Raw genomic sequence first — 25049 nt, 5'->3', positions numbered from 1 at the left:
GATGTCCCAGTGTCCTCAGCCGAGTACCGGAAGGTGTCCCGTATCAAAATCCCTGTCAATGTCTTGAGTCCTCTCTTCTTATGTCCCTCAGTCGTGCCATCACCCTCCTCCCTCTCATCCCTCACACCCAGTTGCTCAATAACATCATTCCTCATTACAGTTTAACACACACACATTTTGACAGGACACACTCTCTCAGGTGAAAGGCCGGTACTCCTGCATGCACAGACGAGGACAAAGCCTCCCTGCAGTGTATAAACAATTGCCAGTCCAGGGATCACTCGCCACAACAATCCCTCTTCCCAAAACAAACACTCCATCATCTGCAACCCACTCAACATTAACTTAACGTTACATATTACCGTCCTTTTATTAAATCATAATACACAATGCAAAATCAACTTTTAGGTGATACTCATTATTTATGTATGTTCTGTGTTCCTTGGCCCAAATCTTATAGTCCAGTATTTATGCCTTTCACTCAGGTCAGCGCTTCTGGGATCTCAACTCTACTTGACAGCCGAGGGCCTCGTTTGTACGGTAATATCACAGAATCACAGTTAATTTGACAATGATGTATTAATGATTAAAATGACATCAATTATTCACATGGCACTTTTTTTTTTAAATTTATACTTTTTACATCGACACGCTGTGGATGGAGGGAAATGAACAGGCCAAAGTCATCCCAGTTTTGTAAAAGCTGAACAAAACAAGAAGCCGGCCAGAAGTCTTGACTCATGCAGCTCCTTCAGAGTCGGTGTCCACCGTGAACAGATCGCATCAACCCATGCTGCCGCTAGTCCGCGGCCAAGAAATGACGGCCGCAGTGGGCGTCTGGTTTCGGATCTGCTGCCCGGCTCCTCCTCTCACACCTCAATGACCACGGTGTCTTTCCGAAGTTTGGTCTCATTGCCGAGGTGTGGTTTCTCCGTGCGCGTGTGCCAAACCAGCACCTGAAGAAGAGAAGCCAGAAAAATGTGTGAGTGGGGAAGGTGCTGACGGTGTAAATGCTGGGCACGAAATAAAAAATGAACAGGCGGTTGTGCTCGGATAAACACAGCACGGATGCGGGTGGATGGCAGAGATTCACTGATTCTATGTACAAACAGGTCTGAAGAACGACATTGTTGGTTAAGGATCCTTTTGGTTTATTACAATTTGGGTTTCATTTTTAAAGTGTAGTGATAATTCATCGGAGGCAGCACTAAAGAGACCAGAGATCAGAGCTGACCAGGAATCTGTTCTGTCATATACCCATGAAGCTCAACCTGCATTACATTGGGAAATATTACCAACATAAACATCTTATTTTGTGTTGACTTTGGTGGGCTCTATGGTCCAAAGCGGCAGTATTTCCGAACACCACAATCCCTTTAGATCAGCGGTCCCCAACCATCGGGCCGCAGAATGAATGAATGAAAAAAAAATTGATCGGATACATCCGTCTGTGCATCTGAGCAAGAGGTTACGTGATATACGTTTCCCCCAAAATTAAATGTAAAAGTACGTTTCAACTCTGCCGGTGTCTGCCGAATATATCCTGAGATCACCAAAAAAGCACTGAAAACCGTGCTTCCATTTCCAACATCCTGTCTTTGTGAAGCGGGGTTTAAGTTGCTGAGTAGACTGGACATAAGAACACACGTCAGGTGTCGTTGTCTCCCATCGCCCTGAGATGGGAGCGGCTCGTTGCAGAGAAACAAGCTCAGGGTTCACACTAATTCAGCGTAATGATGAGTTGTATTATTTTTTCCTCATATCATTTTATTACGTCATATTTATTCCGTCATAATACGTCATATTTATCGCACACACCGTGAAGGCCGTTCCGTGAAAATATTGTCTCACATGAAACCGGTCCGTTGCGCAAAAAAAGGTTGGGGACCGCTGCTTTAGATAACCTCTCATCTTTCTGCACCGGGGTCTGCCAGTCTCCCACGCACGGTCCTGCTTCTCCCGTGATTCCCTTCTCTGCAGCTTCTCCAGCAGCGTGGAGACGAGGGACCGCTGGAGTCTGAAGCAGAAGGAGTTTGATTTCATCTGATGTCACCAGAATCCGACTCGGTTGTACCGATAACGAGCGTTCAGAATAACTCCATAGAAATAGACCACCTGGTAGGCTCGTTTAGTCTTGTTGGTCAAATAGAGGCATCCGGATTAAACTGATATTGTTTCATAACCAGTAACTCACAAATAGGGCCTACTTTCTGGTTTGCCCAAAGCATCATCCCGGCGTATGAACACACAGATTGTGGTGGAGTTGGGTGTGATGGGGCATAGCTATAATCCTGCTGAGGGCACCGCGCTGGTCGGGGCTCTGCTGGCTACTGGCTGCTGTGAATACAAGACCATATGCTGGATTGCAGCCGCAGGCTTTTGGTATTTCCCTCGTTGCAAAGACTTTTTGAAGTAAGGGTTTCCTTCCTTGATGACGCTCTGATGAAATACCTGTCAAATGAAAGACACCGCTGTATTCTTTGAGACACAGATTTGCATTGTAACTTCCTGCTGTTGAATTTGAAGCACCAGGAGGGATTCCATACAGGGCGGGGGGGCGGGGAGAAGTCTGACACCTCCCGAAAAATGGATCGCATCAAAAGCAGCTCGCCGCAGCCGATTTCACAGCAATATGTCGGTGAGGGAAAGCAGCTCGATGGTTGCAGAGATTTATCCTTTTTCTGGTGAGAGGGACGCGTTTCACTCCTCAGGGAGTTCGGGTGGGGTTGTTTGGAGGAGAGTGTTTGTTTCCGCTATTGGCTAATGAGCCTATCATTCATGTTTGTGACATTCCTGTGTCCAAAAGCGACACACACACACACACACACACACACACACACACACACACACACACACACACACACGCGGAGGGCTGATTTATTGCTGGCTGCTGCTGTTTCTGGGCTTCTTCAGGTGGAACGTGTCACTTCCTGCACGCCGTGCTGCTAATTGGCCCGCTTTGCATATCTAACGAGGCTAATGTAGTAGCCACTTAAGCATCACTCCAGAGTTGTGAGGAAAATGGTGCAGTGTGTGTGTGTGTGTGCACGTGTGTGTGCTAATCATGCAGTCAGAGCCCCCCCCCCCCCCCCCCCCTCCCCCGCTGCACTCACACCTCTACACTTTTTTTCTTCTCTCTGATGGCTTTGCACTTGTTTTTTTTACCTCCCAGTCCTCCTTCCTGCTCTATCTTTCTCTTCCTCCCTGAGGCGAAGTGGAGACAAAAAGCTTTACTAGTTTAGAGTATATTGTTTTTTTCTTTTCTTTGCCTTAATAGCATACAGAGAGACAGAGAGGGAGAGAGAGAGATATACCTGCACTTAAATTCCAGTTTATTGAAACTTGAGTTTTATTTTTCTAGCTTTGGCTGTCATTTATTTGAGTTATGGAAATGTACTCACTAAATATAAGGATGTGCAGAGAGCCCAGTATGTGTTGATTGCTTTGCTATTTGTGTTAGAATAAAAGTGGGAACAAATTCAGTTTTCTTGTTTTAGACTTCTGATTTTAGGACAACAAAGCGTTCGTACATATCTTCTTCAGTCCACTTTTTTTCTTGAAATGATTGTGCATTGCAGATGTTGTTTAGGACGCTGCTGAACCTTTGCTTTACAATCCTTGGTTGGATCTGCACAGTTGAAATGCAGATGATGCCAGACAGCACTAGGAGAGTAGCCTGAAGTATCTTACTACTCCACTGCTAATAATATAGGCTCAGTTACAGGGCAACACCATCCTTTCACTGTCCTTTTGTATTCCTGTCACATCAGGACAAATAACTCCTGCGCTCACAGTTATGAAGACCAGCACCTCCAAAACTCTGATCTTGGGCGAGTCCTGTTGCCCCCTCAGTAAACTAGCCAGTTGCTCTCTTTGCTAATGCGGGAAGACGGACACTAGTGTGTGGTACTGACACTAGTGTGTCTGACTGAAATTAGACACATGACACTAAACCACCTGAGAATAAAAGTGGCGAAATCACAATTACAATTTCACACCGAAAAATGTACGTTGTCTTCTCGGTACTTTCAATTTCTGTTTTCCAAATTCCGAGAAAAAACGACCCAAGATGCACGGAGAGAAAAAAACAACCTGCATAAATTCCATTTGTGTGTGCACTCAAGATGCTTTAAGGATCGGATCACCTAGGTCAGAGATGCATTGAGCCACAATAATAAAATAAAATGAGCAGAAACCTGAGAGCCAATGCAAATGAAAAAGACAGCGGTGTGGTCTTTCAGCCCATGGCAGCAGACGTCTCTGCGTCGCTTTTCGCTTCGCTGTGTCATTACGTCTGTCTTTTCCAACTCCATTTCCAGTCACTTCATCCACCTCTTCTCTCTGCTCAGGCTCTCACTCCCCCTCCTCTCCTGCTCACTTCTCTATCTCCTTCTCCTCCTGAGCTATCATCTGTCTCCATCTGTTCCGGCCTCCCTGCTCCTTTCTTCTCCCGTCACTGCTGTCTGTTGCCATTACTCTCCTGCTCTAACTACATTACAGCTCCTGTCAGTCGTCTGCAGATACTGACCCGGCCATCAGATGAGCGTTTCTGCCCTCCATTGTCAAGGTCGGGATTCGGGCTCTGTGATCTGATCTTCGATGCATTCCTCAAAGTGGATAGAGCCTGGAGCTGGGGCGTGTCACAGCTGCTGGAGTGGGCTTTTATTTCCAATAACTTCAACCAGTAAAGGTGGTTTAGAATATAGCTAGAGCTTGAGAGTTACTTGCATCTGTCAAGCACAAGATGTAGTAGCCCAGATAGTTACAGTTCTGTTCGGATTTGTGCAAAAAACTGTCATTTTGTGATGCAACTAGTGCAGAGACGATTGCTTGGTCTTTCGGCTTTCTCGAAAAAGCGCTCATCCGAACCACTTCACACTCGACGGAGAGTGAGCGGTTCTCCTCTGGTCACCCTTGGTTCAGAAGAGTGAAGCCAAGACAGAAGTACTTTAAACTTGCATTCTTTCAAATGGCCAGCAGCGTTGCAAAAAGAAGTCTGGTTGTATGGAAGCTTGACGAGACAATTACTTGATTTATTACCTCAGTAAACATTGTAACTTTCATTCTAACCTTCTAATTAACAGGTTGTCACTTCCATTCACTGGTTGCAAAAAATCAAGACGCCGATAGCTGTAATCCAAGAGAGCGACGGCCAAAACACAGAACTCAAGGCTTCAAAACGACTTTCCACAAGACGTCACGACCACTTGGTCCGCTTCTTATATGCAGTCTATGCTGTACCCAGCATGCTGTTAGGCGATGCAACTGTTGTTATTGCAGCATGCGACGAAAAGCGAGCTATAACCAGGTAATAGGAGCTCTCTCTTAATACCCTACGCAGTGTATGCAAACATAGGCTGTATGTAAGAAGCGGCATAGTCCCTGTGACGTGACACGAGAGGGTGGAGCTAAGTACAATCCAGTTTTTTGGGCGACAGAGAGGATAACAACTAACTTGCACTAAACTGAAAACCCTTGTTGAATCAGATAAAGTTTTAAAACAAAAACACTGATAACTCCCAGACCGGACAACGCTAGGTAGCCACCTGTCAATCACAATGTAGCCCCGCCCTGAAGAATGCCCTGCTTAATGGTCCTTTTGACTCTAAAAGGACCATCATTTACGAAATGAACATCATGCTGTATTGAAGACGACTTGAAAATAGAGATTGAGACATAAACTCATGTTTACATTGTTCACTGAGGGAATTAATAAGGAGTCGCCCCCTGATGGCCATTAGAAAGAATGCAAGTTTAACACTCGATCTTAGGCTCGATCACTGTGCAGATTTCTTCTTGCTAGTTATAAGTTATTGAGTCTATCACCGGTTGTGGGTGATAACATATGAGAAATAGTGAAAATAATACTTTTGACAAGAAGGGAGTTTCCTTATCCTATGAATAATTAATGATTACTCACAAAATTATATTATTTTCAGGCCTTTTTTCACATCTGACCACACACAACGGTGCTGTCACAGGCGTACCCGTACTCTGCTGCAGCAAAGAAGTTAGTTTTTAGCGAAATATCACCTTGGCTTTATACAGGAGACGTTCCCTTGGGTTATTCTCATTGGGTTAGACGTTCCCTTGGGTTATTCTCATTGGGTTAGACGTTCCCTTGGGTTATTCTCGGGAGGTGTGTCTGTTTAATACATGTTGTCACAGAAGACCGGCTGAATGGAAATAGATTCAGCTCTTTTGGATTCACTTTTCTGTGGATTTGAAGAAAGCTTGATTGATTCCCCACATATACTACAATCAGAACAAGTTCACTTTAAACTTTAAAGCAATGGCTTGACAGTGTGGGAAATACACATATTAGTTTTCTTGCAGTCCATTCAATACAAAGCTACAGCCAGGAATGTTAGAGTAACTTCCAAAAAATAAAAGGCAGTTGTACCTCGGCGTTTGTTTACATCCATGTCTGTGCAAACATATCACCACGTCATCATTGTATTCTTTTAGACATTTGTGTGACATCATTAGTCAATTCTTGAGTTCTTGCCCAAAACCTGATTTAATAAGTCACTGTGACCAATGACCACCAAAGTCAAACCTGGAGGCCAAGCGGATGTTGCGTAGAGATATATATATATTCAGTATCTTTAATAACAAGAGAAGTACTTGCAGACTTGAGATCAGCGATGTACATATATATATATATATATATATATATATATATATATATATATATATATATCTATCAGTGATACAGCTACAGCCACTGCTCACTGTGTCACAGTGGCTTCACGAGTGATGATGGCGCGTCGCGCCGCTTCTGTAACTGATGCGTGATTAATGCTGATATCGCATCCTCTGGTCTCTGCGCTGCTGGGCGCTGACTGATGATGTCACAGCTCCGCTAATGGCCTGTATTAATATCGACGGCAGGGCCCCTCCATTAGTGTAATGGGGCTGATAATGATGATGATAGTTTCAACACAAGACCTGTCTGCAGCGGCGGCAGCAGCCAGCTGTAAATGATGATCCAGCAACCCGGACCCGGGGGGGGGGGGAGGGGCTTTATCCAATTCCCTGCAGGAAACATTTACCCATAACCCACCAGGGAGTTTCAGTGCAACGATGGGACCTGCACGCATACGGTGAAAGAGTCAGTGGAGATTCCAGATGAAGCACTTCCTTGCTGCACGGGAAAGGAGCAGAATTAAATAAACCCAAAGCCCCGTTACTGCTATGTACCCCGTTTTTTGGGGGGCCGACCACCGACAAGGTGGAATGACGGCGCAGCTCTGGTGATCCAGCGTGGACAAACTATCACCTGATGAGTCTTTCAGATCGGCCTTTACAGAGGCCACGATTGAACTATTTAGAACCAATGCTGGGCGATAACAATCAATGGACGATGCTTGATCTCAGTAATGACGCCGGGCGTGGACGAGATCGATGACGCTCAGCAAACGTTTTTATATAAAAACCCTGCAGATTTACAATTACACTGCAAATGACGAAGACACATTGAAATGTTGGCGAGACGTGTTCGTGATGATACGTCGGTCTCTGCTGATTGGTTAGGCTGAACCTCTCCTCCCAAACAAGAAGTGACTAATGGATATGATGCCACACTAAGTGACGATTCAGAATCAGCCTATGACTCCCATACCCGTTGCTAATATCGCCTCAAACAGTATCAGAAAAACTATTTATAAAACAAGACAAGAACCTGTAAATTGAAGACCCGGCGATTGTTTGCGGCAAACGGGACGTGACGTTTAGTTCACGTAATCCTTTCACGATAAAGATGTAATAGAAACCATTTCTCATGAAAGTCCTTTGAGCTCCGTGATGTTGTCAAGAGGATGAGTGGCTTCATGAAGCCAAGTGCAACAGGGGCCGTGGTGACTGGAGATGAGCTGCATCGATCGGAGCTGTCGAAGCACACAACTAGAATTGATGACGCCGTAACGCCATTTCTATCCAATCCGAGCTCTGTGTGTGTACGTTTGGCCTAAATCGTGACTCATGCTGTCAATGGCGGGGAGAGATACCCCAGGGTTAGTTACTGCTGGGATGGCAGCCATTATTATGAGTGCAGTTTAATATCTGCCACACACACAAACACACAGAAGACGGATGAACTAGGCTCTTATTAAACCTGAGTCAGTGCCATCCACCTCCAGTATGAAGGTGCAGTCTGATAACGTGCTTATGATAGAGAGAGCCAACCCTGCGCTGCATAGTCAAACAGCGGTGACTGCGAGAGGCGGAATCCCTCTGGTTTCATAGCGAGCACAAACCGCAAATTGTCTTCATGAAGACATGACCTCTGACCCTTAAAACACAAGTGCAAGGGAAGCCTGTTTATTTCATGAGTATATCTGATCTATACTGAGCTTTAACGCCAAAGTTGTCGAGATTGCTTCGTGATAATCTTGGTCAAATATTATCTATATGTGTTTTATTGAAATGTATTTTCCTCAGGCGAATATTTAGTTTATCAAAGTTTAGAAAAAAAACTACAAAACACATGAAATTACAACCATGTACCTAAATTAAACAGATATTAAATGTGTGTTAGAACCCTGTGTTTAAAAAAAAAAAAGAGTCTGAAGTGAGTCTGTTGACATAGCGGGCCGGCCGCGCACGCTTTTAGTGCACGTGAGTGCCTTCAATTTGTCGGAGAGGGATGAAAATAAATATATAAAATAATCTATTATCAACCTATATTGTAATTTACATTTAAAACATGGGCTGAAAGTGTATTTCAAATATATAATAATATCTCTTCACGATCCACTAGCCGTCCGCTCAGTGCAACGAAAACAAGAAACAGTCTGGTGTTCAAACACACTCAGGATGAGCCAACAGGGCTGCACTTAATGCCTGGGAGAGCAAACACGCTGGATCACAGTGAAGCACCAAAGAAATGTGGAGGAAAGCAGTGTATTTTGTTTGATTGAATTATGTTTAAAACATTTTTGGGATACATGTTGAGCCGGCGCTGGCTGTGTGCTTTTCTAAATAATTAATATACAGAACAAGCTCATAGATTCTGCATTTTAAAAGCCATGGACTGAAAACATGAAGGGAGACACGACACCAACTGTGTGGCCACTTTTCATTTTTCATGTCAACACACACAAAGTAGACACATGATTGTTTTTCCTGTTGTGGTCACAGGCCTCCAGGCCGGCAAAATGACGGACGTCCTTCAGATTTATTCCGTCATTGACGCTCAAGGCCGCCTCTCTGCTCTCATCAGGCGGGTTCATTTCCCTAGCGTAGCACCCAGCCTCCGGTTCCCAGTCAGGCAAACACTGCTAGCTCTGTCAGCACGTTTGCCGTAGTTGTAGTTGTTTGTGTTAGCCGTAGCTCGTTAGCTACGAGTTGTCGGCTCAGGCGTTGCCATGTTGACAGCCAATTGAAATGCTCCTAACCTCGTTTAATACCCCTTTGTAGTTGGTTTGAGGAGTTGATGAGAAAAAATTGCCAAAAAAAGGGGTTATAATGGGTCGTTTGGACATCATGCTGAGTTTGAATAATGGCAGGCGTGCATGCAGTGGGAGGAAATTAGTTTCAAGCATTTACCCACAAAAAAAGCTATTGTCGGAGAGATACACAAGGTGCTGGGCTTCTGCATCAGCCCATTAGGTACAAATAACACCTGTGGAACATCCATCAAGCTCCATTGTGCATTATACAACTAATCTGGTTGATAAGAAGTTCTTCAGGACGTGAGCTATAAAGTACCTACGCCTTTGATTTTTCACGAGTCAATGTCCTCCCGGAAGCATGAAGCTGGAAGCGGCACATACGGTCCTTGACCCAAATTGTTACATCATCAAAAGCATTTCCATCTGTTGCCATGGTGCCAAGCGTGGCCTGGTTGCTCACCCGGGTGCAATTGTTGGCCTTGGGCTCCAACTCGGTGACCTTGGTGATCTGCTTGAGGAAGTCGGACTCCTGCATTCCCGGCTGGGAGCCGCGCCGCTTGAACTGCGCCCGCGGGTTCGCCAGGATCACCTGGAGGTTCACCGCGAAACCTGAGGGGGAGAGAGAGAGAGAAAGAGAGAGAGAGAGATAGGGAGGAGGTTGACGATGAGGAGGAGGAAGAGGGGGAGCAAAGAAGGGAGAAAAGGGAGAGGGACGTTAGCCAGCATGGATTAAAAGCACATTAGGAGTCTATTATAATCGCTGCAGAAAATGATAGAGTGCATTAGTGTATCTAATGACTATAATATGGCTGATATGAAATTCCTTTACCACAGGGGTCTGCCATTCTCCTGTGATAATTGCGCTATAGATGAGAAGGGAAAGCATGAGAAAGTCAGAGGGAAGTCAAACAGCTCAGGCTGCCGGTGTGTTGTAGCAGAGGTGGGGATTAATGGCTGGCTCGCCACCAGATTTAATCAACCTGATTAGAAAAATTGGTAACGGTGGGATAAAATGTGACCCCCACATAATTGCTTGGAAAGACATTAGCTGTCCTGCAGCGCGACCAGAAATATGATTTCAAGGTCGAAAAGAAAAGATTCTAATTTTGAGATGAAATCTTCAAATGATTTTTTCCCCCATGAATCCGATAATCTCTTCTTTGAAGGCAAATCAAAGGCAACAAACTGAACACAGAAGCTCCAGCGGGCCGCTTAGCCTCGCTCCCGTCAACGCGCGAGCGGAGAACGCGGCGGTCGCACATCCAATGTGATGTCCGACCCCAGAGCCGGAGGTCAGGCGGTGACGCCATGGTGTGTCATCTTTTTTTGGCCTCCACCTCTCCAGCTAACCTTTTGCTGAGGCGGCAAAGTGCTCAGAGCACGAGTGCCAAGGAAAGAATAGGAATCATTTGATTTTTAGATCGGAACTCTGGACTTTTTCGGAGAGGTAGTTTTGTGGCAAATATTCAGCAAAGTGTCCGTCTCAATGGCCTCCGCTCTTCCGTCATAGTCTGCAGTTTGACTGTGCTGGCAAGTGTGTTAATGCCAAAGGAAGAAATTCAGCATGTGTATTGCTGGGTGCTCTTGAAATCCCAGACTGACCTCTAAATGCCTCAAGTTGGTATTAAAGTCCATTGAACTGATGATTGTCAGTCCTCTTTTAAAGCTGGTACTTGAATGATAATTATTGAGTTGTGTGTGTGACATGTGTTCTTCAGTGCATGTCTATTACTAGATAGATAGATAATCCTCCATTTGGTAAACTTTGGCTATAGTAACAACTTTAACTTAAGAAAATAAAAATTATCCCATCGTCCAAAATGTAGACGAGCTGTTCGAACTCAATGACATCAACGCTGTGTACAAGAAGGGGATGAGCCGACGCTTTTTCCTGAGGAAGCTTGGATCCTTCAATGTGTGCAGCAAGATGCTGGAGATGTTCTACCAGTCGGTGGTGGCCAGCGCCCTGTACTTCTCCATGGTCTGCTGGGGAGCAGCACTGGAGCCGGAGACACCAACAGACTTCACAAGCTAGTTAAGAAGGCCGGCTCCATCATCGGCTGCAAGCAGGAGTTTCTGGAGCAGGTGGTGGAGAGGAGGACGCTGAAGAAACCCGGACCACCCTCTCCAGCACCGGCTGCAGGGCCAGAGGAGCACTTTCTCCAAGAGGTTCCTCACGCTCCGCTGCACCAAGGACCGCTACAGGAGAACATTCCTGCCTACGGGAATACGACTTTACAACAAGTCACCGCTTGCTAGTTCCTCTGTGGATTAATTATCACTGTACATGTGTATGCTATTACAGTTCACATGCATACTTTAAGACTTTAAGACTTACAGACTTAAGACTTTCCTCTTTGATGGCGCTTATAGTTAGGGCTGTTTCAGGCTTATAGTTAGGGCTGGCTCAGGTTTACCTGGTCCAGCCCCTAGATATGCTGCTATAGGCCTAGACTGGGACATCTTAGGATACACTGAGCTCCTCCTCTTTCACTCCTCCTCTCCTCCTCTCCTCTTCACCTCTTCTTTCTCTCCTTCTGGATAAATGATTGTCTCTTCAATGCATATTACTAACTTTACTTTCTTTTTCCATGGATTCGTGGCTGCCTGGAACCAGGGGGAGGACCCCGGTCCTTCCCCTGGCCCTGCTGATGCAACCATGGCCCTGCTGATGCAACCATGGCCCTGCTGATACAACCATGGCCCTGCTGATACAACCATGGCCCTGCTGATGCAACTGGCCTGGAGCCGTCCTGCCAGCTGCCATGGCCCTGCTTTCTCCTCCCACTGCCCCTGGGATGCCCCTCCTCTCTACCTCCTTCTGCTTAATGGGTCGTGGCTATCTGGATCATGGACCATGCATACTACTCATTATATGAATCATTTCTGTCACATTCATTGAATGTGCTGTAACTCCGTTACATTATTCATTCTGGTCACATGACATCTATTGCTTCTGTCCATCCAGGGAGAGGGATCCTCCTCTGTTGCTCTCCCTCAGGTTTCTTCCACTTTTTTTCCCTGTGAAAGGGTTTTTACTATCTTTATTGGGGGAGTTTTTCCTGATCCGATGTGAGGTTCCGGGACAGGGATGTCATGTGTACAGATTGTAAAGCCCTCTGAGGCAAACTTGTATTTGTGATGTTGGGCTATACAAAATAAACTGAATTGAATTGAATACTTTGCATTTTGCACTCTATTGTTTACATTTAATTTGCTAAATTAATGAATACACTCTGCAGCTGTACACATATTTCATTCCAGTTATTTGTATTTTATTTGTGTATATTTATATATATTATAATAAAGTATATGTCTATCTATCTATCTAAAGAAAATGCTCTCTCACATTAAGTGAGAAAGATTCCCGGTTTTCTGACATGTACAGTGCTATGGCACTATGCTAATGTGGGGCCAGGCGATGTGGAGGAAACACAAAGATTCTTTGTTCGTGATAATGGTGTATGGACCATTATTGCATTTGCATCAATCAAACAATGTGATTCTTGTTAAATAATCATTGGTTATTTGGATTTATGCCACGATCTGGGAGAATAGTTGACTGATTGGCTGCAGGGTGTTCATTAACTCCTGATAATGGAGACCTATTAGGAAGCCACAGTTAAACTGTTTGTTGACTGTTCTGAATGAATGCGTTGGCTACAGTAGAGGGAATAAATAAACACGTTTGAATGTCTCATTTACAACCATGAGTGAAGTCCTTCAGCGCCTCGTCCTCTGAACACAGCAGTTACAAGGAGGAAGTTGCACCGCCCCTCTGAACCGACTCTTATATCGCTGATAATAAACACATCGCTATCACATCGTTCGTGAAAATAGGATATTGATTTGGGGACAATAACATGGCTGGATATCTAGCTAGTCCTGTTGTTAAAGATAGTGTTGCATTATATTTATGTTTATTAACGGCACACAATGCCATTGACTGATGTTGCAAGCATAACATACATTTATGCAAATAAAATTTTGTGAAATCTTTTTGGGGGACAAAGTTAGCTTTCTGGCTATTTACTGGTGCTCTGTACGTTTCCATTGCATAATAATCTAATGAGATGGTGATGCTTGAGCTAGGTAGTATCTGATCTAGGTAAATCGTGAAATTACAAATGATTGGTCTTCATTTTTTTTTCTTTGGCGAGTGACCAGCGTATAAGTGGGATAATACCCGACAAAGAGTCCATTATCAGGAAATAATGGAGGACACCAGCCGTCCAAGTTCTCTAAAATGTAAACTAGCAAGGCATGTGAAACATGGATGTGCTTCCCTGCACTGTTTCAGTCTCAGCTGTTGGAAGTTCACGCTAATACTTGAAATCGTCGAAACAGAAGCCTTTTAAAATAATCGATGCTTTTCTCTTTCACAGGCAGAATGGACATTGATGAAAAACCCACACTGACTCAGTGTCAAGTCTTCAGCGAGTTCATATTCAACCTGAAATCAGTGGCTGCCTGGAAGGTGGTAAAAACACATTGCATAACCCACTAAGGTGTAATTTAAAGCACAATGTAATTTGTGGTATGGGCTAAAACATGGGCAGGGGCCTTAAATACCCCATCGAGACATATATATATATATATATATATATATATATATATATGTGTACTTATATATACGTGTAGGTGTAGTTGTGTTTTTCAGCGGTGCAGCATTTCTCGAGGGCTGCTGAAGTTTCTAGTTTACAGCATGACAGGAGGGTATTTTCAGAAATTGCTGCGATTCCCCATGCATAGGGTCTCGGCATAATTACAGAAGATTTATTTATGCAAATTGTTAGCGTGTGGCGCGCCTTGGCAATCAGTGCATTCGTACTGGTGGTGAATTACCATCCTCTCTTTTCTCTCTCCCTCTCTGCGTTTTCTGAGGTTTGACACATGGCCAGCAGACAGAAGGTTATACTGGCACTGAGAACCACTAGATTTTAGATGAACTAAGCAACACAGGTGCCGAGCTGGCTCCTCTCCAGCTACCAGTCCGGGCTCCAGACTTAGTCCATGCGGGGACTTGAACCGGTGACCTTTCGGGTCCAGATCCAAGTCCCATTATCATTCTGGTATAGGGGATAGCCGTTGTGAAATAGATAGTGGGAGGGAAGGAGAACGCGGTCAATGACATATGCCCACAGTCTAGATCCAGTGGGTCAGACTATATGCTCCGCCCCCAACAATATTACAACTTTAAGGTGCAAAAAGCTAAAATGCTTGAAGCAAACTCCCACTGTTGCACAAAACCTAGTCAAAGAAACACACAGACGCTGGTATTATACCTACACAGCTGTTAGGCTATGCTGGTATCAGCTCATTACCGCTCTGTGTGCGATACCGCAGGCTGATCACAGATGAATGCAGCTCAGGTTAGCTCATGGATATGAGAGCAATTACAAGATAGGCATCCTCTAACCCGCAGCCGGCCTCGGCGATATGGAGATCACAGCTTATCCGAGCCATGTTTGTTCCATTGTAACTTTGTACCACTTTACATCTGGCCCTCTCTGGCTGACCTATATGACTGCATGCGTCTATTGAAAGCTACGCTATTACGCTACCGATGACTGACTTTGAGACATCCGTGGGTCAAACTTTGCCACTGACCAACACGCTATCCAAGAAAAGTTATCTTAAAAACGATGTGCATCATTTGACCCCCTAACGTACAAAATGGATCAAATGCATGACGCCTACTTCTGCCTCCTATGAAGAAAACACTCATCTAAAAGCACCACTGCTGCTGCAAATCAGGCAAGAGAGGAATTACTAATTGTGTACATTTGAACATTTATTTATTGAGAAAAATCAAATCAAAGTTGAATTAACTTCATCAATTGATTGAATTGATGATAAATACTAATCGACTAATCAATGTTCTAATTGATGTTCTGCTAGCTTTAATACTAGAAGTGTAAAACAGCCTTCAGCAAATCAGGACCTGGCATAAAAACATATTATACCACAATCAATACGCAAGTACACGTCTTATGGATTCATGATACAGTGAACTATTAATGTATGCTATCTGTGATTTTAGCATTCTATCCTACTATGGACATTCCTGTGAAATTGTGATAATTAGCACATGACTTATGGCTGAAAATGTGTTTAGTGAGGTCACGGTGACCTTTTGACCACCAAATTTGATCTCTTTGATCTGGACAGACGACCTGAATGTGTAATGTTTCTGACCACATCTGTCGCGGCGCGGAAGCTTAATAAAACAATACACTCGCTCAGATTTTCTGCATCACCAACTGAACGCATGTAAGTGTAGCTGCACGGCTTTGTTTGGTTACTGGCTCAAGCCAGCGGATCTATTCCACTTAACACTCCACCGAAGAGAACCTCCTATCACTCATGCACCTTTAACTTTAAGGTTTAGTGTCTGATTCCAATCCAAAACTCTGAACAGAAGCAGGTTAGGGTCTTTCTCGCTTCGTGAGACAGCCGCCTGGCCAGCCTCTCCATCTGTACATCTAAATATAACGGTTTAAGTGTATGTGTGCAGAGGAAATCACTATGAAATGTTCTGAGCTAAAGAAGATGTAAAAGAGAAGAGAAAACACTTTTAATAAAAAAAAGTCTAACCTTTTTAGTGCTATATATCTTTGTATAACATATTGAAACAATTTAAAACCAAACACAGCAAGGAAAGAGAAAACCGATTTGCAATAAAAAGGATACAAGAAGACTTAATAAACGTCCCCTTGTGCTTTTATTGACTTGTCTTATTGTGGCGCAACGCTAGGCTCCGGTAGCTTGAGGGAACTTTGTGATCACTCTGTTGCCCTGTAGGTTTACACACCTCTGCTCCATGTGAGTCATTTTTAATTCAGAGGCCGATATGAAGCACTAAAGAGTTCACCTCCAGGGCAAAAACAGATGAGCACACTAGGCGAGCGCGGTATTAAAATCCTACGCCGGCGATAAATGAACTGTTTAGGTAACAGTCACCAGTTCATGTAACAACCCATGGTCCGCTGAGATGCCCTCCAGGAAACGTGTTTATCTGCTCCTCTAAAAGAAAAAACACACGGTTGTGTTTCCTAAGTAAAAAGAAAAGCCCTCAGACTGACAGGTTTATGTTTTGTTTGAATAAAGACAACTGTAAATCGAAGGAGAAAGGTGACACAGAACCGCCCACACGGTTTGATTGGCAGGTGACCACTTGGGACTTGCGGTGCAAAAACACCATGGCAACAAGCAACACGCTTGACAAAAACAGTATGAATGTTGATCTCATGACCACCACGGCGGGAGCCGGGTCCAGGAAAACTAGAAGTCTATTCAAAACCAATCCCCTCTGAAGACTCAGCAAATACAGTATTTTCCACTGGAACCGTCTCATTTGCAAATTTCGCTTCTTTCAATGAGCATCTGGGGGATGATTCCAAAGATAATTACTTAATTATTAATAAGATAAAACATGAGGGAAGCACTGAATAGCAGTTGGTAGTTGCAGAAGTGTGATTTAATAGCACCAAATCAAGATATTTTCCAGGAAATTTAGCTGAAGTCGGCTCCCTTTACCCCAGAAAAATACATGTGGCATGGGATCTTTAGTCTGAAGTCTTCACTAAACCTTAATGCTCCCATGCAACTGTGACCTTGAACTGACATTATTATGCTAATATATATCACTTTTGACTACCTGAAGTGGCTTCCTCCAGTTTCTTATCATGCAAAAATGCTGTGTGGCAAAATCTGTAAATCAAAAATAAATTAGCATAATAACCACGGAGAGCTGATTTAAGAGGCAGAAACAAGAAAACGACTTGTCTTTTCGTTTCGTCCACTCCAACACAAGGAGACCACGCGGGTGGGTGGGGGACACGGGAGACGGACCTTTAGCTAGCAGTTAGCGGTTAGCTGTTGCAACTCTCAGGTGACAGTCAACCTCCCGTTCTGAAGAGTGAAGGGGGCAACTCCTCTGGCTGCAAAAAGAAGTCAGATTGTATAGAAGTCTATGAGAAAACTACCCAACATCTCTCTTGATTTATTACCTTATTAAACATTAGTTTATGTCTCAATCTCTAGTTTAAAATCTTCTTCAATACAGCATGATGTTCATTTAGTAAATTATGGTCCATTTAGGTAGAAATAGACCATAAAGCAGGGTGTAATTTAGGGCGGGGCTACCAGAGCCGTACACTGCGTCTATAAGTTACTCCTCAGCGGTCCAAATATGGTAAATTGTGTTAAAAAAAAAGTCAACATGGCAACGGCCATATTCCAAGATGGCGGCGGCCAATACGCCAAACTCAACGCGACCAAACATCAGCCCACAAACCATCGGGTGACATCCCAACGACGACATCCACTTCTTATATAAAGCCTGTGGTTTTTCTTCCCAGCAGATTCATTTCCACTCCTACTGCAGTACTTCAGTGCAGGAGGATCTTTGACCGCTCCTGCACACGGCCTCCATCCTCCTGTCATCTCACCATCTCAGGAGCAGAGAATCAACACTGCAGGTGACTGGGGGTTAAACACTTTCAGGTTGCACCGTGCGCATGTCTGTCCGTGTCCCGGAACACGTGCGCTTGGCCACTCGCATCAATTCAAGTGCTAGCAGGTGTGCACTTGTGTGTCTTGCAAATAGATACGTGACTATAAGAACACACACACACACACACACACACACACACACACACACACTGTAGTACTCCACGCCATCATTGCCCAGGCTCCATTGTGTCTGGCTAAATGAGACAGAGCAGGAGATGGGGGGCTTTTGTGGTTTCCTAACAATACAGCGCTGTACAACACAATACTATTAGGACACGCACTGGCACTCACTCAGCGCCCTGCAGACACGCCATTGTAAATCATGAATAATAATAATTTAAGAGTGAATAAAGTTGGGGCTGCAGAGCGCGGCCATTGTTGTTCTTGCCGAGTTTAAAACAATGAAAAGGAAAAATGCTCGGGCAGCACAGAAGCAATTGTAGATCTTAGCGGTGTAAATTGACAGTGTAATTATATAGTGCAGTGTTAAAGTAAGGCTGATAATTACAGTGTGTGTGTGTGTGTGTGTGTGTGTGTGTGTGTGTGTGTGTGTGTGTGTGTGTGTGTTTGTGAGATTAGGTGGAATGGGTTGGTTGGGAGGAGGATGGAGGGATGAGATCTCGTGCTCGTGGTGGAGCAGGAAGGGTGGTGAGCGAAAAGAGAGAGAGGCTTTGTCATCGTGGTTTAATTAACAATAAGTGTGTGTGTGTGTGTGTGTGTGTGTGTGTGTGTGTGTGTGTGTGTGTGTGTGTGTGTGTGTGTGTGTGTGTGCACCTGTGCTCCACACCCCGACTGGGTCCACATATGGGTTTGGACTGATGAGCATGCAATCATCATCTGTATTATCTAATGACTTGGAGCGGATATCCAGCAGAGAGTCTGAATACAGTGTGTGTGGGTGGGTGAAGTGGATGACGAGTGGTGACCGTTATTATTTGGTCAGCGGGATGAATTAATTCTCTCTCAGGTGAGGGAGTACGCTGGTGCCGAACAGCGCTCTGATTGGATTTTTACACTGGAGATTTGGAGATGTAAATCGACTTCTGGAGCTGTTTGCTTTGCTCTCGGTTGAACAATAATCACCACACGGCACATTTCCCACTCGGTGTTCCCATGTGAACACTGTCACTACCCCCAACCCGATGCATTCATATCACTGCAGTTGGATTTTAGATTCACTCTGGTCATGAAGATTGTTAGCCTAGCTTTGCATAAAGCAGCAGGACGTTTGAAAAAAATACACTTAGCTACACCGCTAAAGCTCCTTTATGAACGCGTTGTATCTTGTTTGTTTGATCTGCACTCAAAGGAGAATGTAAAAACAACAATGTGTGGTGGTAGAGGGAGTTGTGCAGTGCCGTTAAGTGGGGGAAGTCACCACACGTAAGAAATAGATCCAGCATGTAACTCCTGCTGAAACCACAAGCTATGCACTAAGCTAATTGGAGACTTGCTCCAGCTTCATAGTTAGTTACCAAGCGGACAATGAGAGTGGCTCATGTAACTCTCTTTTTGGTTTCTCCAAGTTTAGTCAACTAAAACTACTTTTTGTCATGGAAGGATATTTCATCATATTTTCTTTTCTTTTGGTGTGGTGAACTGAGCAATGGAGCAAATGCATGCACATCATCCACAGTCATTTCCTATGGAAGGTTTTACATAGGAAATGATTGGCCGGCCTATGTTGAGGACCTGCTTCCCGTACCTTGACTCTCAATAAAACATTAAGTTCAAAATAAAATTCGCCAAAATTCCGAACCGATTTGTGAGTCAACGTTAGCTAACTTTGCCAGCCAGCCCACCAAACGTTAGCTCGCCGATTGGGCAGGATTCGGCTGAGGAGATCACGGATGCATAAAGAGAACTGGATACAGTGTTGGACTCAAAGCTAAATCATCCGCTGAATCATAGATGTGTCTTTCCCAATTTCAGTCTATGGGGAAAAACGTATTTTTGGACGATCCAAAAATAGCTGGCGCTCTTCCTCGGTCTTGTTGGGTATGTGACGTTTGCAAAGGTGCAGAATCAAAGATAGTTTTTTGCATTAGCCCTGTTGATTTTACTATTTAGGATGTTTGATGGTTTATTGGAGCCTTAATGTAAATAATCTGGACTAGAGCAGGTGGCTGTATAATTCAAGGGGGTTAGATGGTGTCGAAACCTACAATTATTTTGAACTACAATTTTTCCTCTGGGGGAGAATCCTCAGACCCTCTGCCAATTATGTATCTTTCAGGGTTTGCTGCCCCATTTGAAAACATAAGCAGGTGGCCCTGAGAATCAAAATGCACATTTCTGAGTAAATCTGAGAGAAAATCCAATAGTCCAATCAATACTCACTCGTGCTTCGGCGAAATTATCATAGTAATTATGACATTATTCCGCTAGAGAACATTATTTCAGAAAGCAATGGTAGCAACAAATGAAAAAAGAAGAAAAGTAAAAAAAAGGAGCTTTTAGAATGTTTCTAAAAAACGATTTTAATACAGACAGAAGAGAAGCCGTTGTTACTATGTACTGACAACAGGACCTAAAGAGAACAGGACAGACTCATCTGACTGTACATCAGGCCTCCTGAGACAACACGCATGGACACATACATGTTACACACATGTTACACACACGCTGAGCGTCCCGATGCCTCCGACTGCTGCGTTCCTCCGATTCAGATTCCATCTAATCTGTCGCTTCTCAGAACCGCTTAATTCAACGTGACTCTGCAATCCTGCGTCGTGATTTATCTCTGGAATAAACAATCAAGCCGAGCACGGGAGCTCCTGTGTGGAGGAGCAACCGTCAGAATATTAAATTGGAAAGATCACATCTCATTTTATGGTAAATTAAGCCCTGAAATAAACAGAGGCGCAATAGAAAAAGCAGTCTGATCTCTTCAGGTAAACTCACAGAAGGAAACGAGCACAGTAGTTGTCTGCTTGTTCTCTGCTCTGATGAAAGACAGTTGACCTTTAACTGGTTTGTAATGAGTGAGCTGATCAATAAAATCCTGTGTTCAAAGTGTTGGGTGGAACAAATACATATGATGATAAGCCTTTGTTGGAACTATACCAGTAGTGAGGCTAAAAATGTGTATATTTTATTTATGTATGTGTCTAGAATCAAAAGATTTCATTCCAATCAGACAACGTGATGGCAATCTACTTAGATCATGAAAAAGAAAATGGTGAACTGGAAATTCTTGTCTTGAAGGCAGAAGAAAGGTCAGAGGATAACCAAAATTATGAAGAACTAGAGACCATCTTGCGATGGGCTTAGATGGACCCGTACTTGTACAGCGCTTTTATATTCTTCCGACTACTCAAAACGCTTTAACTCTACATGACATCATTCACCCATTCACACACTGATGAGAGGAGCTACCATGCAAGGTGCCACATCAGATTATCAACCATTCATACACCGTAATGAGCAATTAAGGGTTTAGTGTCTTGCTCAAGGACACATCGACATTACATTACATTTCATTTAGCTGACGCTTTTATCCAAAGAGACTTACAATAAGTGTATTCCACCATGAGTTACAAACTCAGAACAACAAGAATCAAGAATGCACAATTTCAATAAAGTTAAACTACAAAGTGCTATCAGTAAGTGTCATCTAAGTGCTACTAAAGTGCTACTACGGCGCTACCTTCCTTATTCAAGGTGTAGCCGAAAAAGATGTGTTTTTAGTTTGCGACGGAAGATGTAGAGACTTCCTGCTGCCCTGATGTCAGTGGGGAGCTCATTCCACCAATGAGGAGCCAGGACAGCAAACAGTCTGACTTTGTTGAGTGTTTAGCTCTCAGTGACGGAGCTACAAGCCGATTGGTCGAAGCCGAGCGGAGCGAACGAGCCGGGGTGTGAGGTTTTACCATGTCCTGGATGTAGATAGGACCCGATCTGTTCGTAGCGCGGTACGCAAGTACCAATGTTTTGAGTTGTTGAAGGTAATGGGGCTAGCGGAGCCGGAGATCGAACCGCCGATCCTCTGATTGAAGGCCGACCCTGCTCACCACTGAGCCACAGTCGCCCTTAAAGCATGGGCTTTGAGTGGGGGGCCCTTCCTACCCTCATACTTCCGCTGCCCTTGCTTCGAACTTCATTCTCGAAGGGACGTAATGAAACAAGGTATATGAAGAAAGCACAATATGACCACATTGTGTCATTTTATAACTTACTACGGGTCGTTTCTTACCTGCCATATCGGTGGCGAAGGGTCTGTCCGCTCTCCAGCCGGTGTACCAGCCCACCACTTTACCCCCGGACACCAGGGGGCGCTCATACGCTCTGCCGCCTACAAATCCCACGGGCCAAACAGAAACACCTCTGGTACTACGCATCTGGAAGAAGAAGGAAAGGTTTTAGTTCAGCGAGCACACAACTGCGTTCAGTCGAGCTGAATAAATACACATTGCATACATGTCGAGCGTAAAGTCCTCCGCAACCTGACCAATGCCATTTACAGTTGGTGTTATTTGAGAGAAGAGGTGCTCCAACAGTCTGTGAGGCTGGGTAAAAGTATGCGCCGCTGCAGCAGCAGCAGCTGTGACATCGTCTAAGGTCAAACCTTTTTCCTGATCTACATTCAGTTTTTCTTTACAAACACAATGTGACATAATGACATTCCCCACACTACAGAGTGGGGAAACCCCCACACAGTCTGGTAACAGCGAATTTGCAATGAATCGCTCGTGTCGTGTGTCAGTTTGCACGGGTGATTAAAAATCTTTAATTTATTTCGAAATGTGGGCGAGTGGGGCATGGCAGGGAGTCTGAAATGAAATGAAACTGCGCCGTGGCGGAGCTGCCTTCCACTTTCGTAACGAATTAATTTGTACGCAGCCGGAAGCGACGCGACGAGAAGTGAGTCAAAGAGAGCGAGATAAAAGACAGAGAAGGTAGGGGGTCAGAGAGAGAGAGGACTGTGAGAGGACAGCAGAGCTATTGCTGTTGAGACATCTGTATCTTGTCGTGTGTGTGAGTGTGTGTGTGTGTGTGTGTGTGTGTGTGTGTGTGGTTCTATTTCCCAACCCCGGCCACCCTGAAGCCCATTCACTCAGACACCGCTACCTCATCACTCTCCCACACAGCCTGCAGCCAGTCGCTCATGACAAAACAACAGAACCAAACCCAAATGGGGAAGCAGCGCTGTACAGACATCACACTGACTTTTAGCTTTTTTTAAAAGAAAAAAAATAAAACACAGTGGATTCACAGTCCTGTTGCAAACTTCCAGCAGCCATGGGATGGGCTGCGTCACGTGGTCCGTTGGAAGAATAAATAAAAAACATCCCCGAAGAGTTTTTCTCAACAAAAATGTGTGCATTGGTGAATAATTTAGGAGAGCATCTTTGCCGGGTGTCTCCAGCCTGTTAAATGTGAGCAGGAGCCGATGCCAGCCCAGTGAGTCGGGTTATTTGTCCAACCAGGTGAAGAAAAGGTTCCTGCTGATGTATTACTGAATAGGGGAACTGTCAATCTGCCATTGACAGCCTAATTAAAGGATGTCTGCCTCGAGCAAAGTGAATATCGGGCCTTGCCAGAACTCAATGGACGGAGCTGCAAGGCAAGACAATGCTAGGACACAGCATGCAGCTCAAAGTCACTGCTGGCTGTACGGGCCTCTAGTAGAGACGTTAACTACGATGCAAATGTACAAGACGGAGAGAGCAAAATATATATACAATAGTAGAGAATTAACCCTTAAAACAAAAACAAAAATGCAACATATCTGCTTGGTTGGGTTTAGTGAAACATCATGGTTTGGCTTAAAATAAGTCCTGTATTGGATCCATCCACGGCGACCTCTACGGACTTGGATTAGAAATGTATTTGTGACACGTCAAAAATATTATCTTTTAGGAGATAAGGTTGTAGATAACCTCAGGAAAAATAGTGTAAAGAAAAACCTGAACACTGTCAGGACTGAGTTTATTAGAGACACAAGGTTTTGCATCAATTTAACAACATAAAAAAGCCAAAGGCTGTAACAACCAATCGCAGAGATTTCATTTTCTTATGCACCTCTCAATCAGATATGCATTCCACAACACTCTGTTCAGATAGGTAAATGTGGAAAGGATCCAACCCTAAACCATTTTATGTGTTTAGGAGAAAATAAGCTTGTGGTCCAAGACATTAGACTTCAAACATGGCGGCCAAAGGGGAGGTTGCATCACTGAAAATCCACATTGTCGTACACAATAACAATATCTGATCTTTGCCTGTTTCTCCAAGAATGTGAACATCAAACACCAGGTGATACAACATGAGACAAATCTCTCTTGGCTCTAATTGTGTGTTTTCTTTTGGTCTCTTGACTTATGTTGATTGTTATGCACTGATTTGTATGTTCCTCACATTCGTACATGATGTACATGTCTTGAAGAACATGGACATATTGGTACTTTCATCCAAAGACCAAAAACAAAGAAAAATACTTTTCAAATACAAGGCCATTCAATACACATACATGTTTTTCAGCAAAGAAAAATACAACAGTTCAAATGATGTTAAAACATTCTTTGTGTGCTTTCCTACAAATGTCCAGCAACACAGCGATCAGTGCTCAGGTGCAACAAAACGACTTGGTTTAGGAAAAGATGGCGGTTTGAGTTAGGAACTACAAGTTATGTGACAAATAAATCAACGTTTGGGTTAAATTAACTACAGAAGTGTTGTTACTAAAGCACGAAAGATTCTTGACAAATACATTAATATCAAGGGTTATAACAACTAGCGAAGTGGTGTTAATAAAGTACGCAAGTTACGTGACAAATAAATCAACGTTTGGGTTAAAATAACTATGGAAGTGCCGTTACTTAAGTAGGGAAACCAGCGCATGGAAAAGCTTTAGCTGAATCCCTGTTGTTAAAGCAATGAGATGAAATGATGTTGTTAAAGCAAAGATGTCAGAGATGAGGATATCTCTTCCTTTCCTTTCATTTATCTTATCTCCACCTCTTCTTCCCGAACCGAAACACCCTCTCTTCTGCCTGGGCCTCTGAGCGAGGCCAGCAGCTTTGAAGCCCTTTCCCTGTTAATACTATGGCCCCTTGAGTTTGCCCGTGTGCCGCTAAAACACTTCCCCCCTTGTTTCTCTTTCGCTGCTGACTGCCTTTCTCTCTCAGGTCATTT

At 44.0% G+C, this 25049-nt stretch overlaps 1 protein-coding gene across 1 annotated transcript in view; it reads right to left on the bottom strand.

Moving 5' to 3' along the window:
- Positions 1-869: 869 nt before the first annotated feature.
- Positions 870-25049, bottom strand: part of b3gat2 (beta-1,3-glucuronyltransferase 2 (glucuronosyltransferase S)) — a gene marked incomplete at both ends in the record, with an annotated part of 44440 nt that continues 20260 nt past the window's right edge. Inside the window, 3 exons of the mRNA XM_079230235.1 lie at positions 870-956; positions 9856-10004; positions 22108-22252. Of these exons, the coding sequence (XP_079086361.1) occupies positions 870-956; positions 9856-10004; positions 22108-22252 (381 nt within the window). The remainder of the gene's footprint in view (positions 957-9855; positions 10005-22107; positions 22253-25049) is intronic.

The sequence above is a fragment of the Taurulus bubalis genome (genome assembly GCF_910589615.1).
Source record: "Taurulus bubalis genome assembly, chromosome: 14".
Classification (NCBI taxonomy): Eukaryota; Metazoa; Chordata; class Actinopteri; order Perciformes; family Cottidae; genus Taurulus; species Taurulus bubalis.
Note: the sequence above shows the minus strand (reverse complement) of the source record. Positions and strands in the feature narration are given on the sequence as shown.